This window comes from Eulemur rufifrons, chromosome 6 (genome assembly GCF_041146395.1).
Source record: "Eulemur rufifrons isolate Redbay chromosome 6, OSU_ERuf_1, whole genome shotgun sequence".
Taxonomy (NCBI): Eukaryota; Metazoa; Chordata; class Mammalia; order Primates; family Lemuridae; genus Eulemur; species Eulemur rufifrons.
In genome coordinates this window covers 26305901-26326071 of record NC_090988.1, presented here as the reverse complement: position 1 = coordinate 26326071, position 20171 = coordinate 26305901, and the positions used below count along the sequence as shown (strand labels likewise).

General features: G+C 33.4%; 1 protein-coding gene across 2 annotated transcripts in view; it reads right to left on the bottom strand.

Annotated features, from left to right (window-relative positions):
- CWF19L2 (CWF19 like cell cycle control factor 2) overlaps positions 1 to 20171 on the bottom strand; it is a 93686-nt gene that overhangs the window by 59514 nt on the left and 14001 nt on the right. For both annotated transcript variants that reach the window (XM_069468983.1, XM_069468982.1), the window contains 4 exons: positions 19881 to 20000; positions 13786 to 13876; positions 9052 to 9167; positions 6094 to 6752 (listed from right to left, as the gene is read on the bottom strand). In XM_069468983.1, the coding sequence (XP_069325084.1) occupies positions 6094 to 6752; positions 9052 to 9167; positions 13786 to 13876; positions 19881 to 20000 (986 nt within the window). The remainder of the gene's footprint in view (positions 1 to 6093; positions 6753 to 9051; positions 9168 to 13785; positions 13877 to 19880; positions 20001 to 20171) is intronic.

Here is a 20171-nt window from a genome sequence, read left to right as displayed (position 1 = left end):
GTGTGAAGCAAACTGTTGCATCACTTTTTTCCTGAAGCTACTAAACTCACTGTGGCCCATATATAAACCAAGAGGATTACCAATATTCTCGAGATCATAAGTCAAAAAACACTGACATAAGTCATCAAGAAAAAATTCCTAAATTTTTGTCCACTGCCACTCATAATCCATAGCCACATTCCCCATTTCTTTTAACACTTAACATTAGTAGGAGGCTAATCCTCCTACTCTACTGTATGAGTAAAATGGAACCCACATTCATCCACACTAACTTTGAGGATCTTGCTCAATTGCCCCATCTATCATCTCTCTATATGTTTTCCTACTTCTAAAATGGATATTGACTCTTTTCCATTGAATATAAACATGTTCAAGTATCTGTATCTTAAAAGGAAAAAAGGGTAGGGGGTAAGAGAGGTACTTCATTTAACCTGTATCTCCCACATATAACTTCTATCTCTACCATTCCATAACACATAATTTAGTCTACTGAAATCTGGCTTCTATACACTCAAAAGAGTGTATAGAGTGTATAGAGTGTATCCCACAAAAATATCCTTGATTAAGTTGTCAAAAAAGTCTGTTGCTGTCCATCCAAATGGCACATCTTTGTCATTTTACTTTCCTCCTCCCTGCACTTCTCAGGATGCAAGCTTACATATTCAGTCAAGGAAGAGCAATGGTGAAGTCAATCCAAAGCCCACAGTTTCAAGAAGATAACTGGAATCTCAAGGGACCTTTAAAAGAGGTGGCTTCCACTGTCATTAAATGGAACACTCCAAACAAATTATTTTTTGAGTATTTTCTAACAAGAATTAAATTGTTTATTAGTAGGTAGCAGGTAGATGATGATAAAGGACATGATATACAAAAATTCTGACCATCTCTTATACTAGTAATTTCCATATGAACAGTTACTTCAACACATTTAATATAACAGTAACAGGTGTCAAGTAAAAACATTAAAATGAGAGTTTGGGGGCACAAAATGACTGAAGAATGTATCATTCTATTTTATTTTGTTTATGCTGCAACGAAGACGTTGCTCTGCAGCAAAAAGCAGGGAACAGACTCTTCCTCTCTTTCTCTAAGCATTTATAATTATGAGCAGATGCCTTGCAAGAAACATCACCATGACACTTACAATTATCCTACAAAAAGAAAAAAGTACAAGCATTTCTCAACTTCCATGATTACTGCTGTATTTCAGAAGTCCTCTTTATAATTAATTTCTAAAAAGCGAATCCTACTTTCCCATTAAAATGTATTCTCTTTAAAACACACACACACACACACACACACACACACACACACTTTTGAGGAAGAAATAATTAAAAGGGCTTCAGCCCAATGACATTTCAAAAACCTGGAGTATGTTGCAATTAATCATGTGCCACATAACAACATTTCAGGCAATGACAGACCATAAATACAACAGTGGTCCCTAAGAATAATACCATATTTTTACTGTACCTTTTCTATGCTTAGATATGATTAGATACACAAATACTTATCATTGTGTCATAATTGCCTACAGTATTCAGTACAGTAACATGCTTACAAGTTTGTCACTTAGGAAGCAATAGGCTATACCATATAGCCTAGCTGTATAGTAGGCTATATCATCTAGGTTTGTGTAAGTATACTCTATGAGGTTTATACAATGACGAAATTGCCTAGTGACAATTTCTCAGAACGTATCCTCATTGTCAAACAACATATGACTTTATTATTCTCCTCCTGGCAGCTTTCACAGATCTCTCTTAATTATTCTTTTCTTACCAGTTGTTCTCCTGTTTGCTCACTCACCTAAGGATCTCATGATTATACTCAAAGCCTTCAGAACCTGGCATCCTTCTCTTGCCTTTCTGGGCGACAATAACAAACTCTTCCAAGAATGACAACAAAAGGTTAAAATACTATATAAAATGAGTTAGTTTCTGATATTAAATTAATAAAATGTAAGGCTATCACATTAATTTTTGTTCATATACATAATACTCTAGGTTCCAAATTCCTGAAAGTACTTTGCCAATATATTTTCCAACAAAAAAATACATGCAAAAGCACATTTCATTTCTAATAATAATAAGCTTAAAGTTCTCAGCCACATGGGCCACTACTGGCAGATATTTTTCTACTAGTTAAGATAATTATAGGGCCTAACAAGAACAAAAAAATAAATAATGATAAATTTGATCACATTAAAGAAAGAATGGATGAAAAAAAAAGAAAGAACAAAGGAAAATTACAAATGATGAAAAAACTATTTGCATTACATGACAAATATAAAGAGTTCTCACAAGTAAAGAACAACTCAAAAAGTAGGCAAAACATATGACTACTTAACAAAAATGAAATAAAAACAAAAAAGAAATAACACATAAAAATATGGCCAACTTCACCCATACTTAAAATCACAGAGTCTGTTTCGCAACAATATATATAGCAAAGATAAAAAAGTTCAGTAATGCTACTGGCAAGGAAGTAGGAGAAAGTCATTCTCATATATGACTGTAAGAATTTAAATGGGTTAATACCACAAAGTATATAAAAAGTAAAATGCATGCTCTTTTTGGCCTGACAATTCTACTCCTTGGAATTTACATTACAGCTATATTTAAACAGTATGCAAAGATACACATAAAAACTTAACTGCAGCATTGTAAGGGCAACAAACTGAAAAGAACCTAAAAGCCCATCAATAGGAGACTGGTGAAAAGTATTAGGTTATACCTACATTTTACAACAGAATATTAAAGAACCTTTAAAATAAAAAAGGTAGGTACATATGGGCTCAAGTGAAAAGAACTTTAAGATACACTGACTAGCAAAAACAAGGTTCAGAATAGTATCTGCATCATAAAGCTATTTAACTTCCATAAGTTTTTATATATGTTATCTATATATAATTTTATATATTAAGTTAAATATACAGATTATACATATTCAAATGCACTAAAAAATTTTTGAAAAGACACTATTAACATTGTTAACCTGACAAGTGGGATTAGGGTTAGGGGTGACAAGACAAGGAGACTTACTCTTTCATTTTATACTCTTCTGCTTAAATTAAATTATATATTCTTGTTTTATACTCTTCTGTCTACACTGTTTAAATTTTATACACATACATTTATTATTTACATGATTGTAAGTGGCTTAATGCTTTACAAAATAATATTGAAGTAAACAGCAGGAAAGGTAAACATATTTAAATAGTAGAAAGAAATAAAACCAATTCCACTAATTTTCTGAATCATTATCATTCATACTAGACAAAGATATTAGTTGTTACAACTTTTCCACAGTCTGGAAGACTGACCTATGGTACATTCCAACATCCATTGTACAACAGACTAAAAGTATTTTCCAGATTTCAACTGAAAATTCTTCACTTCTTGCAGCTTATATTAATATATCTTTCTTCCTCTCTCCTATACCTCTAATTGGTCAGCATTTCTCATATTCTACCTAAATTACTCTCACAAAGGGTATCAATAACTTTTCCATAATCAGTATATAAAAGAAAAGACTTTTTCTTTCAAAGTCAATTTATGGTTCTCCTTTTAACCTTATTTGAAAGCATACTAAATAGGCATTGAAAGACACAGAATCTAAGCTTTGCAAATAACTAACTCCATTGTAATATTAATAGCAACAACAATAGCTAAGATTTATGGAGCACTTACTATGTGCCAGATACCATGTTAAGTTTTCCATATATATTTAATTCACACAACAGCCCTATGAAGTAGGTCCTGTTAGTATCCTTGTTATAAGATAAGGAAACTGAAATAGAGTGAGATCAGGCATCAACTCTTATAAAAGGTCATAGACCCAGGAAAAGGTTAAGTGTTACATTCAGGGTTGCCAGATAAAATACATGATACTCAGTTAAATTTGAATGTCAGGTAAACAAATATTTTTAGCATAATAAATACAAGAGATTTATTATTTTGCATTTAAAAATCTGAAAACCCTAGTTACATAACATTGTGCAAGTCACACCCTCAGTTCCCTCAGTTTCTCTCATCTGCAAAATGCATGCATCAGACTATGATTTCTTCTAGTTCTAAATCATTTCTACAATTTTTTTCTAGTTCTAAAATTCTTTGGTTCTAAAGCTCCCTAGAATTCCAAAATTTTATTAAAAATTCAACATATTCCCAGGGTAATATACAGACAAATCAACAGCTTCAAACCATCTTTCACTGGGTCTTTCCAGGCATTCTTCAAGGTCCTATCTTGGTCTCTTATTTCACACCATTCAACATGCTCAGGAATCTTTTTATTTCTTTCACATATATGGGATGATTCCTGGATTTACCTTTCCCTCTTCAGCCAGTCATGGAATTCATGGAAAGCCTCAAACCTTCCAAAATTAACACAGCTAACAAAGAATACTACCTTCAAATCAATAATACACACACACGCGCGCGCGCAGCTTTTAGTGAATGCCTGTAGTATAGTGTATCTATCAAAAGTTTACAATATAAATAAGACAATCAAATATGAAGCAATCAGACAACCAGATGGAATACTAACAGTGTAAAATTACTTTGCATACTCTGCTTAGCTACACTCATAGAAGTCAAGACTACAGATGGTCCAAATGCTAACTCCACCCTAATAGTATCAGGAAATAAGAGCCCCATCATACTAGCAACTGGGAACTTGAATTTAGTCTACCACTCAGGCTATCTAGAGTGAAGCCTGGACAATTATATATGCATACAGCCTTATACACTAATCCCTGCCATGTTTTATTCAGTAACTACAACTGGATTTCTCCTTCAGTTTCCTGGGAGCAAAGCCCTGACCTGAACCAGAGCCCATTTGACTGGGGCTCAATCATTCATGTTTTGCCAGCTTGCTCCCACTGAAAATTACACGCTGTGCTTTATAATCCACTGCTTCAGATAGAGTCATTAACAAAACAGGTTTATCAGACTCATAACCCCAAACTGCAATGCCCACATCCTACTACTGCCATTGATTTCTATTATTTCCTAAAACTTCTTCCTTTAGTGTCCCAATCACTTGGTGGTATTTTTTAACATATTAATATTTAATGAGTATTCAAGTATAAGTTTGTCATTATTATTAGGACACTTATTTTTTATTTCTGGCTATCTCCAAGAGGACCAGCCCTAGAGCTAAATCAAGTTGTCCTAGGTTTGATCCCACTCAAGCTGTGTTTCCTTATTTTCTGACCCAGTCCTACGTAAATCTTAACATGTACAATAAAAAATTATTAAGTGCTACCCATTGTCCTATTCATTACTGGTACAATCACTAGCTTAACTTATTTTAAACTTAAAACTAACGTTATCTTTAAAATCTGTCAATTGTCCAAACTGGATAATTTCTTTCTCTGCAAAACAACCATAGTTCATGCTTCTTTCTGCAGGATGTTTGGCACGTCTTTGCCACTTCATATTTGAGCTATAGCAACATATTTTCCTTCAATCTCCTAGACCTCTTACAGACATGCAGTATTTATTATTATGATCATACACAACAATAAGATAATTTCCTTAGAAAGTAATATGGCATTGGTAACAAAATGTACCAAAATATCTCCTGCAGTACATCCAATTAAAGGCTTAACTCATTCAGTTTTTTAAACTGTAAAAAAGCAACAAATTATGAGCAAATATAGCTATTGAATTCTTCTAGCTCTTTTTAAAAAAAACTGTGAAATAAATGCAATCCATAAAATACTACGGTGTTGTTAAATCTGCACATCTTCTCTCTTCCATCAATTTTAAGCTGAATGTTCTGACTCAGGGGGATGGGGGGTGCGGGGAGGGGATGGGGGTATACCTACATGATGAGTGCAATGCGTACTGTCTGGGGAATGGACACGCTTGAAGCTCTGACTCGAGGCGATGGGCAGGACATGGGCAATATATATAACCTGAACTTCTGTACCCCCATAATAAGCTGAAATAAATAATACAAAAAAAAAAAGAAATGGAGGACCACAGTCGTTATCTAATAACTGATGTTCTAAACATATATTCACTTATCTGAACCCTCTGGACTTTAATATTCATTTCTCAGGTTAAAAAACAAATGATAAAATACCTTGCAAATGTAGACTTTGTGTCTTGCAGATGTTCTTTTTTTGGAGGGTCATCTCTCAAGCTTTCATCTTGTAATTTTTCTTTCACATCTCCTGGAACGTGTCGGTATTCAACACTGCTACTGGTTTCCGATGGCTTTTGATTTGAATGTTTCTTATCTCCTCTTCCATCAGATTGACTCCATGATGTTACACATTCTTCACCGGTTTCAGTGGGTTTTCGAAAACCACAATGAAAAGAACCCTGAGCTACCAATGCTGAAGATGAACTAGATGGTTCAAAGTTTCTGCCCTTGCTGTGATATGACAGTTCGTCATCATCAGAGGGTCTTAAAAACTTAGGTCTCAAATTTCCAAGGGAAGAAAACTCTTGATTTTGCCTTGGGTTGGATGCTCTTCTACATGTTTCTAAAGATGCAGATCTCTTATCTTTTTCATCACCACTAAACTTATCTTTATTGCTATTGTTTACAATATTTGTTGTAACATATCTATCCCTTGAACTGCTACTATATCTTACCAAGTCTGATTTCCTACTTTCTTGACTATTTTGTGCTTTATCTGAAATTGTTGGTTTCCTCCACCGTTCTCGTCTATAATCTTCTTTTGTGGATGCAGTTTTTTCAGCTTCTTCCAATTTTGACTGAAATATTTCCATTGACTACAAAGGAGAAAAATTAAACAAAAATATCTAAAATTAAGAAAATCTCAGTGACTTGGACCCCACGTGCCATTGTACAATGACCCACTGCCAAGTGGAACAATGAAAACTCCACCAAGGGGTGGGGGGGAGGTCCATATAATCATCCCACTCTGAAATAAATACTTTTCAAAAAAATATGAGTGAACAATGAAAAATTACCAAATAACCAAAAAGATCTCAAAAGGATAGCCACTTAGGGCAATTGCTATGCACCACAAAAAGTATAAAATAGAAAATAGTAGGGGCTGGACATGGTAGCTCATGCCTGTAATCCTAGCACTTTGGTAGGCCAAGGTAGGAGGACTGCTTGAGGCCAGGAATTTAATACCAGCCTGGTCAATATAGTGAGATCCCATCTGTACAGAAATAAAAAAAAAAAAAAAAAAATCAGCTGGGCTTGGCACACACCTGTAGTCCCAGCTACTTGGGAGGCTGAGGCAGGAGGATTGCTTGAGCCTAGGATTTTGAGGTTGCCGGGAGCTATGATGATGCCACTACACTCTAGCCCAGACGACAGAGGAAGACCCTTGTCTCCAAAAGAAAAAAAAAAAAAAGAAAGAAAGAAAAAGAAAATAGTAGTGTCATGAACTTTTAAAAAAATAATCCCTACTGGTAGTCAGATTCAAGAAGTTACTGTATTGCTAAAATATAACAGACTCTCCTGACAGAAACAATAGTTAAAGAACAAGAAAGATTTGCATTAATAAATAAAAAACTGTATGTCCAAAAAAATTGCCCAGATACACTGAACAGAAGGAACAGAAATTGTTGAAAACCAAATTAGCTTGGAAATTCTCTATACTTTAGGAAAAGACACTAAATAAACGTAAGTTATAAGACAAAAGACACATGGACAATTGATTCTAGGGAATCTAATATGCATGTACTAGTACTTTCACAATTAAGGAGCAAAAATGATAGGAGAAAAGCATTAATAAAAAATTTGTAAGAAAATTTCCCTCAGCTGATTTTCCAGATCAGAAGGGCTCATCCAGTAGCCTTGGGGGGAAGGGAAGCAAAGAAAGACTTACACAAGGAAAAACCTCTAATTCCTGAATCTCAAAACTTAAAGAAAACAAACTTCACAAACACTGGATTGGGGAAGGAGTAAATAAAAATATAAATATACAAGAAAATATTAAGAGGTCATTAAAATGCATATATTTACTGGCATCCAACTATGTCTATTAGTAAGTAAAAGAAACAGGGTATAGTCTATGAGCCTACTATAAAACACAGGGAAAAAAATAGTCTGGAAAACTATATCCTAAGATCAATTTTAACAAAGATTCTCTTAAGATGACAAATGACTTTTACTCCCTTTTTTTATTTTTGGCATGCCTATAGTTTTGAAATCTTACTACTTGCTTTTTCTTTTTTTTTTTTTCTTTGAGACAGAGTCTCACTCTGTCGCCCCAAGTACAGAGTGCAGTGGCATCATCATAGCTCACTGCAACCTCAAACTCCTAGGCTCAAGAACTCCTAGGTTCAAGTAATCCACTTGTCTCAGCCTCCCAAAAAGCTGAGATTACAAGCATGTGCCATTATGCCCAGCTAATTTTTCTATTTTTAGTAGAGACAGGGTCTTGCTCTTGCTCAGGTTAGTCTTGAACTCCTGAGGCTCAAGTGATCCTCCTGTCTTGGCTTCCCAGAGTGCTAGGATTACAGGCATAAGCCACTGCACCTAGACTGAAATCTTACTACTTTCTAAGCCTGCTTTCCTCTGGAAATTGAAGAAAGAGAAAACAAAAAAAGGGGACATCAATAACTACTGAAATAGAAAGATTATCCATACATGGTGAATGGAAGAACCGGTTCCAAAATATCATATACTGCCACGTGGCTCCATTGTTTTAAGAGTACATATACTCATATATACTCTTTAAAAAATTCTAGAAAATACCAAAATTCTAGAATATACCAAACTCTGGAATATACCAAAATTTCAACAGTGGTTATCTCCAGAGGTGTAGTATGCAGGCTTTTCTGCATTATTTAAATTTTCTTACAAGAAAATGTTATTTTTACATTAAACACACATACTTCACCTTTATAGACTTAAATTTTACATTCATTATGACAATAAAAATATGATACGTAAGTCAACATAATAATAAAAACCAGAAAATTACTTCAGCAGTATAAAGATATGAAATTTAATATCAATTCAATTCATGGCACAAAATAAAATTAAAGACACTTAATTTTTCACATAAACTCTGATAATAAGATATATCTCCTTAGTACAGATACTCACTCCATATCTTTCAGCTACAATGTCCTCAAAATTTCTGTTTTGTTTCTCCGCTTGTTCCTTCATTCTCTGATAAGACTTCCTTAGCCAGCTTAATCCACCATCTTCTACTACTGAAACTAAATTCCAATATAAATGTTAGTTGAACTTTTAACGTGGTTCTCATAAAATATTGCTTCTATGATGACTTCTAAAATATAAAATTAAATATTTTTCTTTAAATATATAAAAACCATAAGTGCATTTAAAATTCAACATATATTTGAGTGACTATATATGCAAGCTAGAGTTTTGCCACTATGAAGAAGGAAAAGATAAATTTTCTTCAAGAAAATTTCAATCTAAGAAAATAAGATAAAAGGATATAAATAATTGCAATAAAGACAAATATGTGACAACTACTATAAAAAGATACAATATAAAGGGTTATAGACAATAAGAAAAGTGAAGGATTATTTCTAACTAGGACGTTAGGGAAAATTCAACAAACCAGACTCAAGAAAATGAGCTGAATTTCTATAAAAAAAGGTAAGAATAGAGAGGATATTCTCAGAAATAAATAAGGAATAAAGGCACATACATAGAAAGGAAAAAGCTATCTCAGATGTAGCATAAAGAATAAACAAGGAAGTTATGGAAGATAATACTAAAATGGATATTTAAACAAATTATCTTACTTTAGTCATGATTACCAATTAGGAACATTTGAATGCCTTCAACAAACTTCATTAAGCTGGTTTTATTTCCTTCTAAACACACCACATTTTGATACATGTAAAGGAAATTAAATGACTTACTTAAATCAAAATTCTGTTCCAGATTTTCCTTGCCCCAAAACAGGGCTGCTATAAGATCACCACAGCTCTATAACCAACAAAAATGTATATATGTGGACCCCAAACGACATGTACAGGAATATTCATTCCCAGTCTGGAAACAACCCAGGAAATGTTCACTATCAGTAGAAGGGATATATAGATTGTGACATATTCCTAAAACAGACTATTATACAGCAAGAATAATGAACAAACTACAACTATACACAACAATGTGGATGAATATCAAAATGTGGACAAAAGGAGCCAGAAACAAAGGAGGACATTACTGATTTTTGGTACTAGAAACCAGGATGGTGGTTACCTGTCTCATGACAGGGCACCGACTAGAAGGGCCACAAAGGGGATTTCTAATAATGTTGTTTCTCAAACTGTGTGCTGATTACACAGCTGTTTTCACTACGCAAAAATGATCAGTCTGCTGTAAACTTATGGCTTGTGTATTTTTCTATGTATGCTAGATTTCAATAAAGTTTACTTAAAGAAAGAAGAGATTTTCCAATCCTCAAACTAATTCTATTCAAATTAATTCCATTCCCACACTCAAATCTCAAAAGTTTATCTTTACTAAGTATGTCTTCTAAGATAAAGTGGCCCTTCTTTATAGGTCTAAAATATTTTATATTGCAAAACCTAGACCTCTAGTTAACTCAATGATTTCACTTTTCATTCAAAGCTTATTTTACTCTTGTTCTTTTTTTCCTAATCCAGTAGTCTATAAGCTCAAAATTAATAGTACAATCACCCAAGGAACTTAGTCTAAATCTGCAATCTACACAGTGATACATAAAAGAAATCCATAGTAATAAATACCTATATTAATGTATCAGCTATATAACTAAATTGTTTATTCCATAGAATTATCTGTAAACTGACAAAATGCTGATGGGCATAGTGAAAAGTTCCTGAACAATCACCAAAATATTAACATAGCTCAGAGAAAAAAAAATATCAGAGAAAAAGTAAGACTGCTTTTATTCCTCCATACTGACATTTAAAAAGGAAATCTTACAGGATAAAAATTTTAGCCAATTCAGTCACAAGTTAAATTCACACCTTTAGAAATATTTATATAAGTCATCTTTAGTTGCTAATATGTCCTATTTCAATAGTACTATTAATTTTATAATTAGAGATGGTAATAATGAAGTATTTTTAATTTAAAAAATCACCAAATTTAATATATAAAAGCAAATAAAAAATACCAATTTGAAATACTATCCTAAAATTCAAGCAACAAATATTTAGTGAATATTTACTATGAATATGAAAACTTATTAAACATAGTAAGAAGTAAAAACATGAACATGGCATGGTCCCAAGTCCTCTACACTGAAATAAAGATACATCAACTAAATATATCAAATTCACTGATATACAGCAAATTTACATATGTATACTGTATCTCAAATCTGTTTTTTATAGTAAGGGAAAAATTAAGTTATGTCAGTGTATGCTTCCATCATAGTTCAAAGTTATACTGTCATACTCAAAATACAACCAAATGAATGTGGGCTATATACCCTCTCTCTCTGAAGACAGGCTAATTTTGACATAACAATAAACGAAATATCAGGAGATGTAGATCTTAGTCTTGCTGCTACTATTAAACAGTTGTAAGATCTGAAGCATGTCATTAACTTCTTTGGACCTTTGCTTCTTCATCTGTAAAATAAGGTAGCTGATTTAAACCACCTTTGAAAGTCCGTACAACGCAAAGATTCTAACAGAGAAAGCCGAAAAATAAACGGGGAAAAAAATCAATAGAAAGAACAAAATCTTACCAAAAGTGTCTGCAAGCAAAAATTTCTACTAAGTATGTGGTAAGAAGTAATAGTCTTCTACTAAAGAATCCAGGGTAACTAATCCTGGACTAGGAATCAGAGGACCTGGATTCTAGTACTATTCACATGACAACAGAAAAATTACCTGGTCAGCTTAAGCCTTAGTTTCCTGAGCTGTAACAATTAGATTAATAACATCTACTCTGCTCTCCTCACGTGGTTGCTATAAAAATAAGCTGATATATAAATGTGCTATGTAAACTCTAAAATTATACAAATATTCCCATTACTAAAGTGTGATTTAAAATAATTGTGTATGGGCTCCGAAAACGATTTAAATTTTTCCACCTAATTTTCTCTGAGAAAAAAATAAACAAGATTAACAAAATTAATTATTGAAAATATGACACCTCAATCATTACCCAAAAAATGCTGATAAAAGCTTCATAGAACAAGTATTTGACATCATCATCATTATTTGAGTAATCACTATATTCCAGATACTGTGCTAAGAGATTTTCCAATTTAAACTTCACAATAACTATATAAGACAGATACTATCATTATTCCCTATTACAAATGAATAAATTGGGCTCAGAGAGATTTGGAAATTTTCCCATAGTCACAAAGCTAATAAGTAGAAACACCAAAATTCTAATCCTAAGTAGACTGACTCCAAAGTCTGAGAACTTAACAACACTATGTCACCTTTACCTCCTTCATACTGAAATTACAACACTTTTAGGCGCCTCACAGTTTCAGCACTACCACTGGTCTAAACAGAATGATAACACAATCTGCATACACAGTAAAACCTGATCATTTTTTAAAACTTAATTTCAACTCTGGGATCTGAGCTTCTGACAGAAACTTTCTGTCATTTTTCCTCCTTTTGAATAAATATAATATGGAGAAGGAAAGTGGTGAAAGCATAATATGAAGAGCAAAGGAGAAGGGCTCTCTAAAAGCTTTATGTAAGGTCATTTTTCCCCCAGTCTCTTTGACTTTGCTGTTTCAGCCAGCTAAAAGATATTACCTAAGTCAGAATTCCAGGTCTTCTCCAACTGCAAATGTCCAAAAACTAGGTTTGTCAATCCTAGGTTTTCCCCAAAGATACATTTATTGACTGTCCTCGGACAATAGGAATACTGAAAGCACGGATCATAAAATCCTTCCTACATAGCAATGATTCACTGAGCTAACTTATGGTTCCCCAAACTTTTTTTAAGTTTCTATAAAACAATATTTCAAAGAGAACCTTGTATGACTACAGTTACTATTACATAACCCAACAGAAACACTTCTGCCCATGCTAAAAGGCAAAAAAGAAACTGTTACAATTACTCATAACTCCAGTAAAACTGCTAGATAAAATTATAAAGAAACCTGTAAGGTGGCTCTAGGGACATCTCTACATAAAATACAAAAAAAAATTTTAACAAATAGCTAAAATAAAAATAAGCAATGTGTAAAAAGCAGGAAAATAGCCTACTAATAAATCACTAAGATGAAAAGATAACATCATGTAATTTATAATACATAATCTATAAGCTGGGTTAATCAAAATTAAATAAACTTCTCAACAAGATGTAAATGTAACACTTAATGGGCATATAAATTTTTTTAATTATATTATTAAGTATGCTTATATGACACAAATATTTTGTCTCCATCTGCTGGAAAATAACAGCACTCTCCTAAGATCAACACAAATTTTATGAATGGTAGCAAAGTAGGAATTTCTGAAGATAACATCTTTAATGTTTATACATCATTTTCCTGAAATTTCACAGACTTAGTACTTTTTACATTTTGTTATAGAATGTAACAAATGAAATGCATTATTATATCCTCACAGAATCATATTTTGTATTAAGCCATTTTAAATAGAAACTCAAATGAGAACATTATCAAGTATAAAAATATGTATTTAATCAACTTGTTCCCAAATACATCATAATTAAAACAATCTTCCAAAGTACTAATAATTTAAATAAGGCTTCAAAAGAGTGCAAATATTTTATCAATGCTTTGTCACATGTAAACTCGGGTCATTCCTTCAGTAATACCAAATTATAAGAAATGTCTGTGTGTCTACAATCAAAATATAGGAATACCTTTACTAATCGATGATACACAGTCTTCTGGCGGAAGACCTGTCCCACCATCCTTCCAATACGGATTCAATTCTCTTTCCAGAAGTTTGGACTAGAAGAAAACATTTTCAGAGGTCAGATTTTAAAAATAAACCCACCACAAAAAAATAATAAATAATAAATCTGTAACCCAGTTAACAGTTGTAACCCTGGACAAATCAATTAAAACTTTCTTAACATATGCTATTCTTAACATACATCATGTAACTTGCAAGAAATAATATCTAAATTCACAGTCATTCAATGTTTGTATTGAATGCGTAGCATGTCTCAGAATTATGCTGGATGTAGATGATGTAAATGCCAATAATCCTGATCAGCCCTTGATAGCTTAGAATATAGTGAGGAATACAGACAATATATAACTAATACATACTTTGAAGACAGAAATACAGAATACTAAAGCTGCACAAAGAATACAAATCCTTCTCACATTGAAGGATCAAAGTCTTCCTAGAGGAAGTATTGATAATATGCACAGTCTTAGACCTAAAGATGATCAGAAATTAGCTAAGTTTTCTTTTTTGGGTGGGGGAGGGAGGATAAAGATGTTCAAGGTAGAAAGAATAACAGCCTGTTCTTAAAACCGTAGAAAAGAGAAAACACAGGACTTTCAGGAAACAAAGTAATTCTGACTGGCTAAAACTTAGTGTGAGTTAAGTAATGACAAGTAATGACAAGGTTGTCGAATAATCAGGGATTAGGCCACATGAGCCATTTTGAACTGTTGTTGGAGTTTTATGCTATGGGCAATGGAGACTCATGAAAATGATCAGCTTCATATTACAAAAAGAGCAAACTGGCCTCAGTGTGGAGAAAAGACTGGAGAAGAACAAGATAGAGGCACAAATCCAGTCAGGAGATTGTGGCAGTTATCTAGGCAAGAGATGATGGCAGCCTAACCACAATGTAAGTGCCTCCTGTGTTCCAAGCCTGGCACTGGGATTATAATGAGTAAGGTAGGCATGGTCCTTACCATCAAAGAAACTACGGTCTAGAGAAGGGGGAAAGACAATTAAGCAATATCAATATAGATAAGTGCTATGAAAGTAAAGGGTGGTATAGAACTACATACTAGTGATACCTGAGTTGACCTTGAGTCAGAAAATGCTTCCTACAAGAAATAATAACTGCAATAGGACGGAGAGAAATGGAAAGCATTAAATGTTAGGAACTTCAGTTTCCAGGAATATGAACCAACCATACATACCATTGAAAATAAAAATGCTAGGTAAACTTAAAAAAAAAAAAAATAAAGACAGCTTTCTAAATGTATCCATGATCTGACAAAAAAGTAAAGAATCTTCAAAGGACAAAATTTAAGTTAAAGGTTAACTTAAAGGAATAAGCAAAACCGTAAACCACAAGGATTTGATTTCTTACAGTAGTTTGTAGCAAAAAAGGTTCTATCACCTCCCCTGTTAGTTTACTACAAAATCTGTCAGTATCCACAATCAAGGAATTTCTTCCAATGGTCTTATCTAGATACACAAGGAGATACAAATCAGGTACTCAACAGGATAAAAAAAAAAAAAAAAAAAAGGCTAGAATTACATACTGAGGAGAACAACTGACAAGAGGCTAGAAAAACTGTAAGGGACTATCTGAAAATGTATAAAAGACTGAGGACTGAAAACATAAAGAATTTCTATAAATCAGTAAGAAAAAGACAAGTGACCTTAATAAAAAAGCAAAAAACATAAACAAGCAGTTCACACTACAAGAAATCGGAACAAAAAACATGAAAAGATCTTTCTTGTAATTATCATGTAAATACATATAAAAACAATGAAATACCATTTCTTACCCATTGATTAGTCCAGCAAAAGTTTAACAATTACAGATACTATGTATTGGAAAAGGAACATGTTGCTGGAACAACATAAATTGTTATAATCTCTTTGCAAGTATTTGTAAAAGAAGATAGGTGCATACTCTATAAGTAAGCAATTCCATTTGTGGATATGCACCATAGACAAATTTGTACACATATGCATGAGAAAATACATATAAGGCCTTCTATGTAGCACTGTTTGTAATAGTGAAAAACAGTAAACAATATAAGTGTCCATAGGTAAATGAATGGATATTTAGAGTATGGGACAGCTGAATGATGAAAGACTATATAACAACTAAAAGGAATGAAATAGAAATAAAATATATTAACATGAATCAATCTCTAAAACATGTTCAGGCCTTCTAGTCAAAATGGCTTATTAAGCTTCCACTTCATCATGATCTCCCCACTCAGGACAAACAGAAAAGATACATAATATAAAACATACCTGAGTTCAAAACAAGGTAAACATCTCTGTGGATCAGAAACAGAACCGAAATGCAAAGCAGGACGCAGGACTGAGGCCTCAGGTCTACAGGGCTCTACGTGTAAGCAATAAGTGATAGTTCTAAGTTCAATTTGTGTAAGATAAAAAAAATACTAAAAGTGCTCCAGCTGAGACAAAAGAATGGAATCTGTCTCACCACATGAAGCCAAGGATTGAGGAAGGGAGAGCTCCTGCTCATGAAAGATGGCTGAAGAATTGGTAAAAGGTACAGAATGGGTCCATGGATAAGTGCTATAGATATATAGCCTGTAACACAATGTAGGCATAAGGAGAGAAGAGGACACAGCACAGACACAGCTTCAAGCATTGGCTTTCAAATTTTTCTGTGACCCTGACCCATGGTGAGAGTTGGGTGGGTGGGGAGGGGTGTGTGTGTGTGTGTGTGTGTGTGTCCAAAACAAAAGTTTTAGGGAAAAAAATAAATCTTTCTTACATGTAATACATGCTGATATTTTATATTTTTCAGTGCTGATTGCAATAAATTAAATTCATGACCCACATTTTGAAAACCACTAGCTTTAGAACACCAAAGAACCAAAGAAATTATATTCCCATATCAAGAAGAGATATAAAATCAACATGCTTCACATTGAACAACTGAAGACCATCATTTTAGATTTCTTCTCACTATCTTCACTTTATCTTCATTGCCACTGTAAGAATTAACATTTGGTTTTAAGAGTCATTTTTTCCTCAGAAAGAAAACAAATACTTGTCATTTAAGAATATCATGATGTGCAAAGAACACACCCAAACTGACATGGAGGTGGTGAAAACTGGCTAATCTCACTCACTAGTCTAGATGATTTACTTCTGCATACAACAATCTGAATTCTTACCTAAGCAAAATTCCTAAATTACTAAAGATTACCAAACTTCAGAACTAAATCCAAAGATTTATAGAACAGCAAAGTAATTGGAATTCATGGAGGAAAGGAGACTAAATCTACAATTTCAAATATACAGAAAATGAAAAAGTTCCTACAATGTGCAGAGTTCTAAACTAGCTGTTAAAGAAGATACAAATATATTAATAAAGAAAATAATTTCTCAAAGGTTTATATAAGGGAAATAGGATAAGATCCCCTATCCTATGAGTACTTTATAGAAAACAACTATTAATAGTACTATACAGCAAAGGAACAAAGTGCTATGGAAACATAAAGAAAGAAGAGATTTATTTCAGTCAAGGGAAATAGGAAGAGTTTCGTAGTATACATGAAAGAGGCCTTTAAGGATAACCAGGATGCAGGCATACAGAGATGAAGGGAATTCATTAGAACAAAACAAATGAACAAAAATTTAGAGGCAGAAATTTGCAGAAAAATATGAGGGAGTGATTAAACTAGTAAGGTTGAGGTACAAATTACCTGAGAGAAAGAAATTTACCTTAAATATCAATCTAATGAGATTGGACTATATTTATAGACAACTTTGAGAGTTTCTGAAAAGAGAACAATAAATACAGTCCAGACTCTGAACAAGTAGAGAAATAAAACAAAAAGCATAGGAGATAAATACCAAAATTACCTTTATTATTGATAAAGGCTAAATTGGAAGAAAATCTTTCAGTGAAAGGCAAATGGGCCTGTTAACTGAATCTCACAGTGAGGAAGACTTTCCCAGGTGCAGAAAACACCAAACCAAACCCTACCTCTACCTCATTCCCTACCTGGTCTCTGCAAGAAGCCTGTTCCACAAGCAGGAAAGGCAAAGCTGAGCTGAGCATATTCAGTTTATTTTTTCCAAATTTTCCAGTAGAAAATTTACTCCATATCCTCATGGACAGAATGAATAAAGAAGGTGGCATGACATATCACTAGTGGAGCTTCCATCATCAGAAGTTCTTGTTGGCTCTTTCTCAAATCTGCCTCCTTAACTTTTTATTCCTTACTCATATTTTCTATACCTCCTGTTACTTTTATTTTTTTTACCTTGAAAGCAAACACTCAGAATATGTTATTAGAACTTTTCTTTCTCCATTGGTTCACATTACACAGGTTTGCATATGCAGCTATAAAAGGCAAACGTAAGCATGCTTTCTTAAAGATTCAACATAAGCTGTTTTCTTTCAGTGAATGAAAGTGTTTGACAAAGAAACTCCTTTCTAAGCTAACCTTTAGAGTATGTTATTAGAACATGTTTCTTTCTCCATGTGGCCTTAAATAGAAAAATCCAGCAATAAATGGAAAATGTAAGCATGCAATCTATAAGATGCATCATAAACTGTTTTCAGTGAACGGGACAGTTTGACAGAGAAACCCGTTTGTAAGCAAACATTATTAGAACATGTTTCTGTTTGTTTTGTTTTGTTGGGAGGGGGGATGGTTTGCTTCAGAGTTTTCTCTTTTTTTATTCATACAGATTTACCAGGTACAAGTGCAGTTTTGTTAAATGGATATATTGTGCATTGGTGAAGTCTGGGCTTTTTGTGTATCCATCTTTGAATGGGTACATTGTACCCAATAGGTAATTTTTCATCCCTCACACCCCTCCCACCCTCTCCCATTTTAGAGTCTCCAATGTCTATTTTTCCACTCTGTGCCCATAGTTTAGCTCCCACTTATAAGTGAGAACATGCATATACCGACTATTACTTTCTAAAGGTATATTAAGTAATCCAATAGATAAAGGTTTTGTGGATTCTACTGTTTATTGTTTCAGACAACTGTTTTTTAAGCTCTAACCTTACATTTTCACATATTTTGTGATTTGAGGTTGTGAGCTTATATTCCACAGAACTTTGTTTCTGCAAAAACCATGAGGCCTAAGTTGACAGTGTGGTCATCTAGAAAGGACAAGTGGTTACTTCTGCCAAGCACTTCAAGGCACTACCAACTCAAGAATAATTTAAAATAAATTCCCACCTTAAAGATTTTTCAGACCACACGGGTAGCATGAATTCAAGCCATAAACCCTATGAATCCAAAGTATAAACACTATAGTGCCAGCTTCTGGTTACATATTCCCTGAAGAGGTTTTTCTCCCTCTACCATACAAGATGTTTGACAAGACAGGCAAGTTTTCCTGCCTTCAATTCAGTTTTTTCCCAAGTTCATCCTTTAATTGAGGATATATCCCTGTGGGGTCCCAGATTTTTAGGGGTTTATCAATCAGACTTCCCCAACTCACGCAGGCTCTTGCCCTTATCTCCTATCCCCAAGCATCCATTAAAATTGAAGTTCTAGATTACCAGGATTGTGGGATGCCCCAGGAAAGTGACCAGCTTCAGCATTTTCTTACTTCTCTGGATTCATGCTTTTGCCTCATTTTTTAGGCTCTAAAGATTTCCCATTGTTTTCTTACCAGCAAGGTGACAACAATAAAACATTAAATAAAAATGCTTATATTTTATCCAGAATTTTAGGTGTCTTGAAATGGAAGCATTTTTATGGCATTTAATTCAGCATGTACACTAAAACAGAAGTTGAATGGGCTCACTTTTAATTCAATGATATTAACCTAAACTCAGTATTTGCTCTCAACTATATATGCCCTAAATTTATAAATCTAGTATACCTTTAAACTGAATTCCTATAGAAAATTTACTTTAAAGAACTCATATCACATTGTATAGTTGTTCTTACTAATTTTATTAAACACCACAAAGGATAAAATAATATTTTACAAGTAAAACTGTATTACTATAAGTGTCTTATCAGTTTAGTAAAGGCAAATCAGAAGGTTAAAGCATTTTAAACATTCTCTTACCTGCTCAAGTGCTTGAGTTTTCTCTTGCTCTGTTTTCCTCAGAGCTTCTTTTTCAGCTCTGAGTGATGATGATGACACAGTTTTAGCAGACATAAAATCAACAGTCATCCATTCATCCCTCTGTTAAAGAGAAGAAGCCATTTCAATCTGAACTGATTAGAAGTTAATCATATAAATAATAATAAAGGAAGCCATTTCGATCTGAACCAATTAGAATTTAATAGAAATAATAATAAGGAAGCCATTTCAATATGAACTGATTAGAACTAATAAGAGCAGGGATTTTGAAGG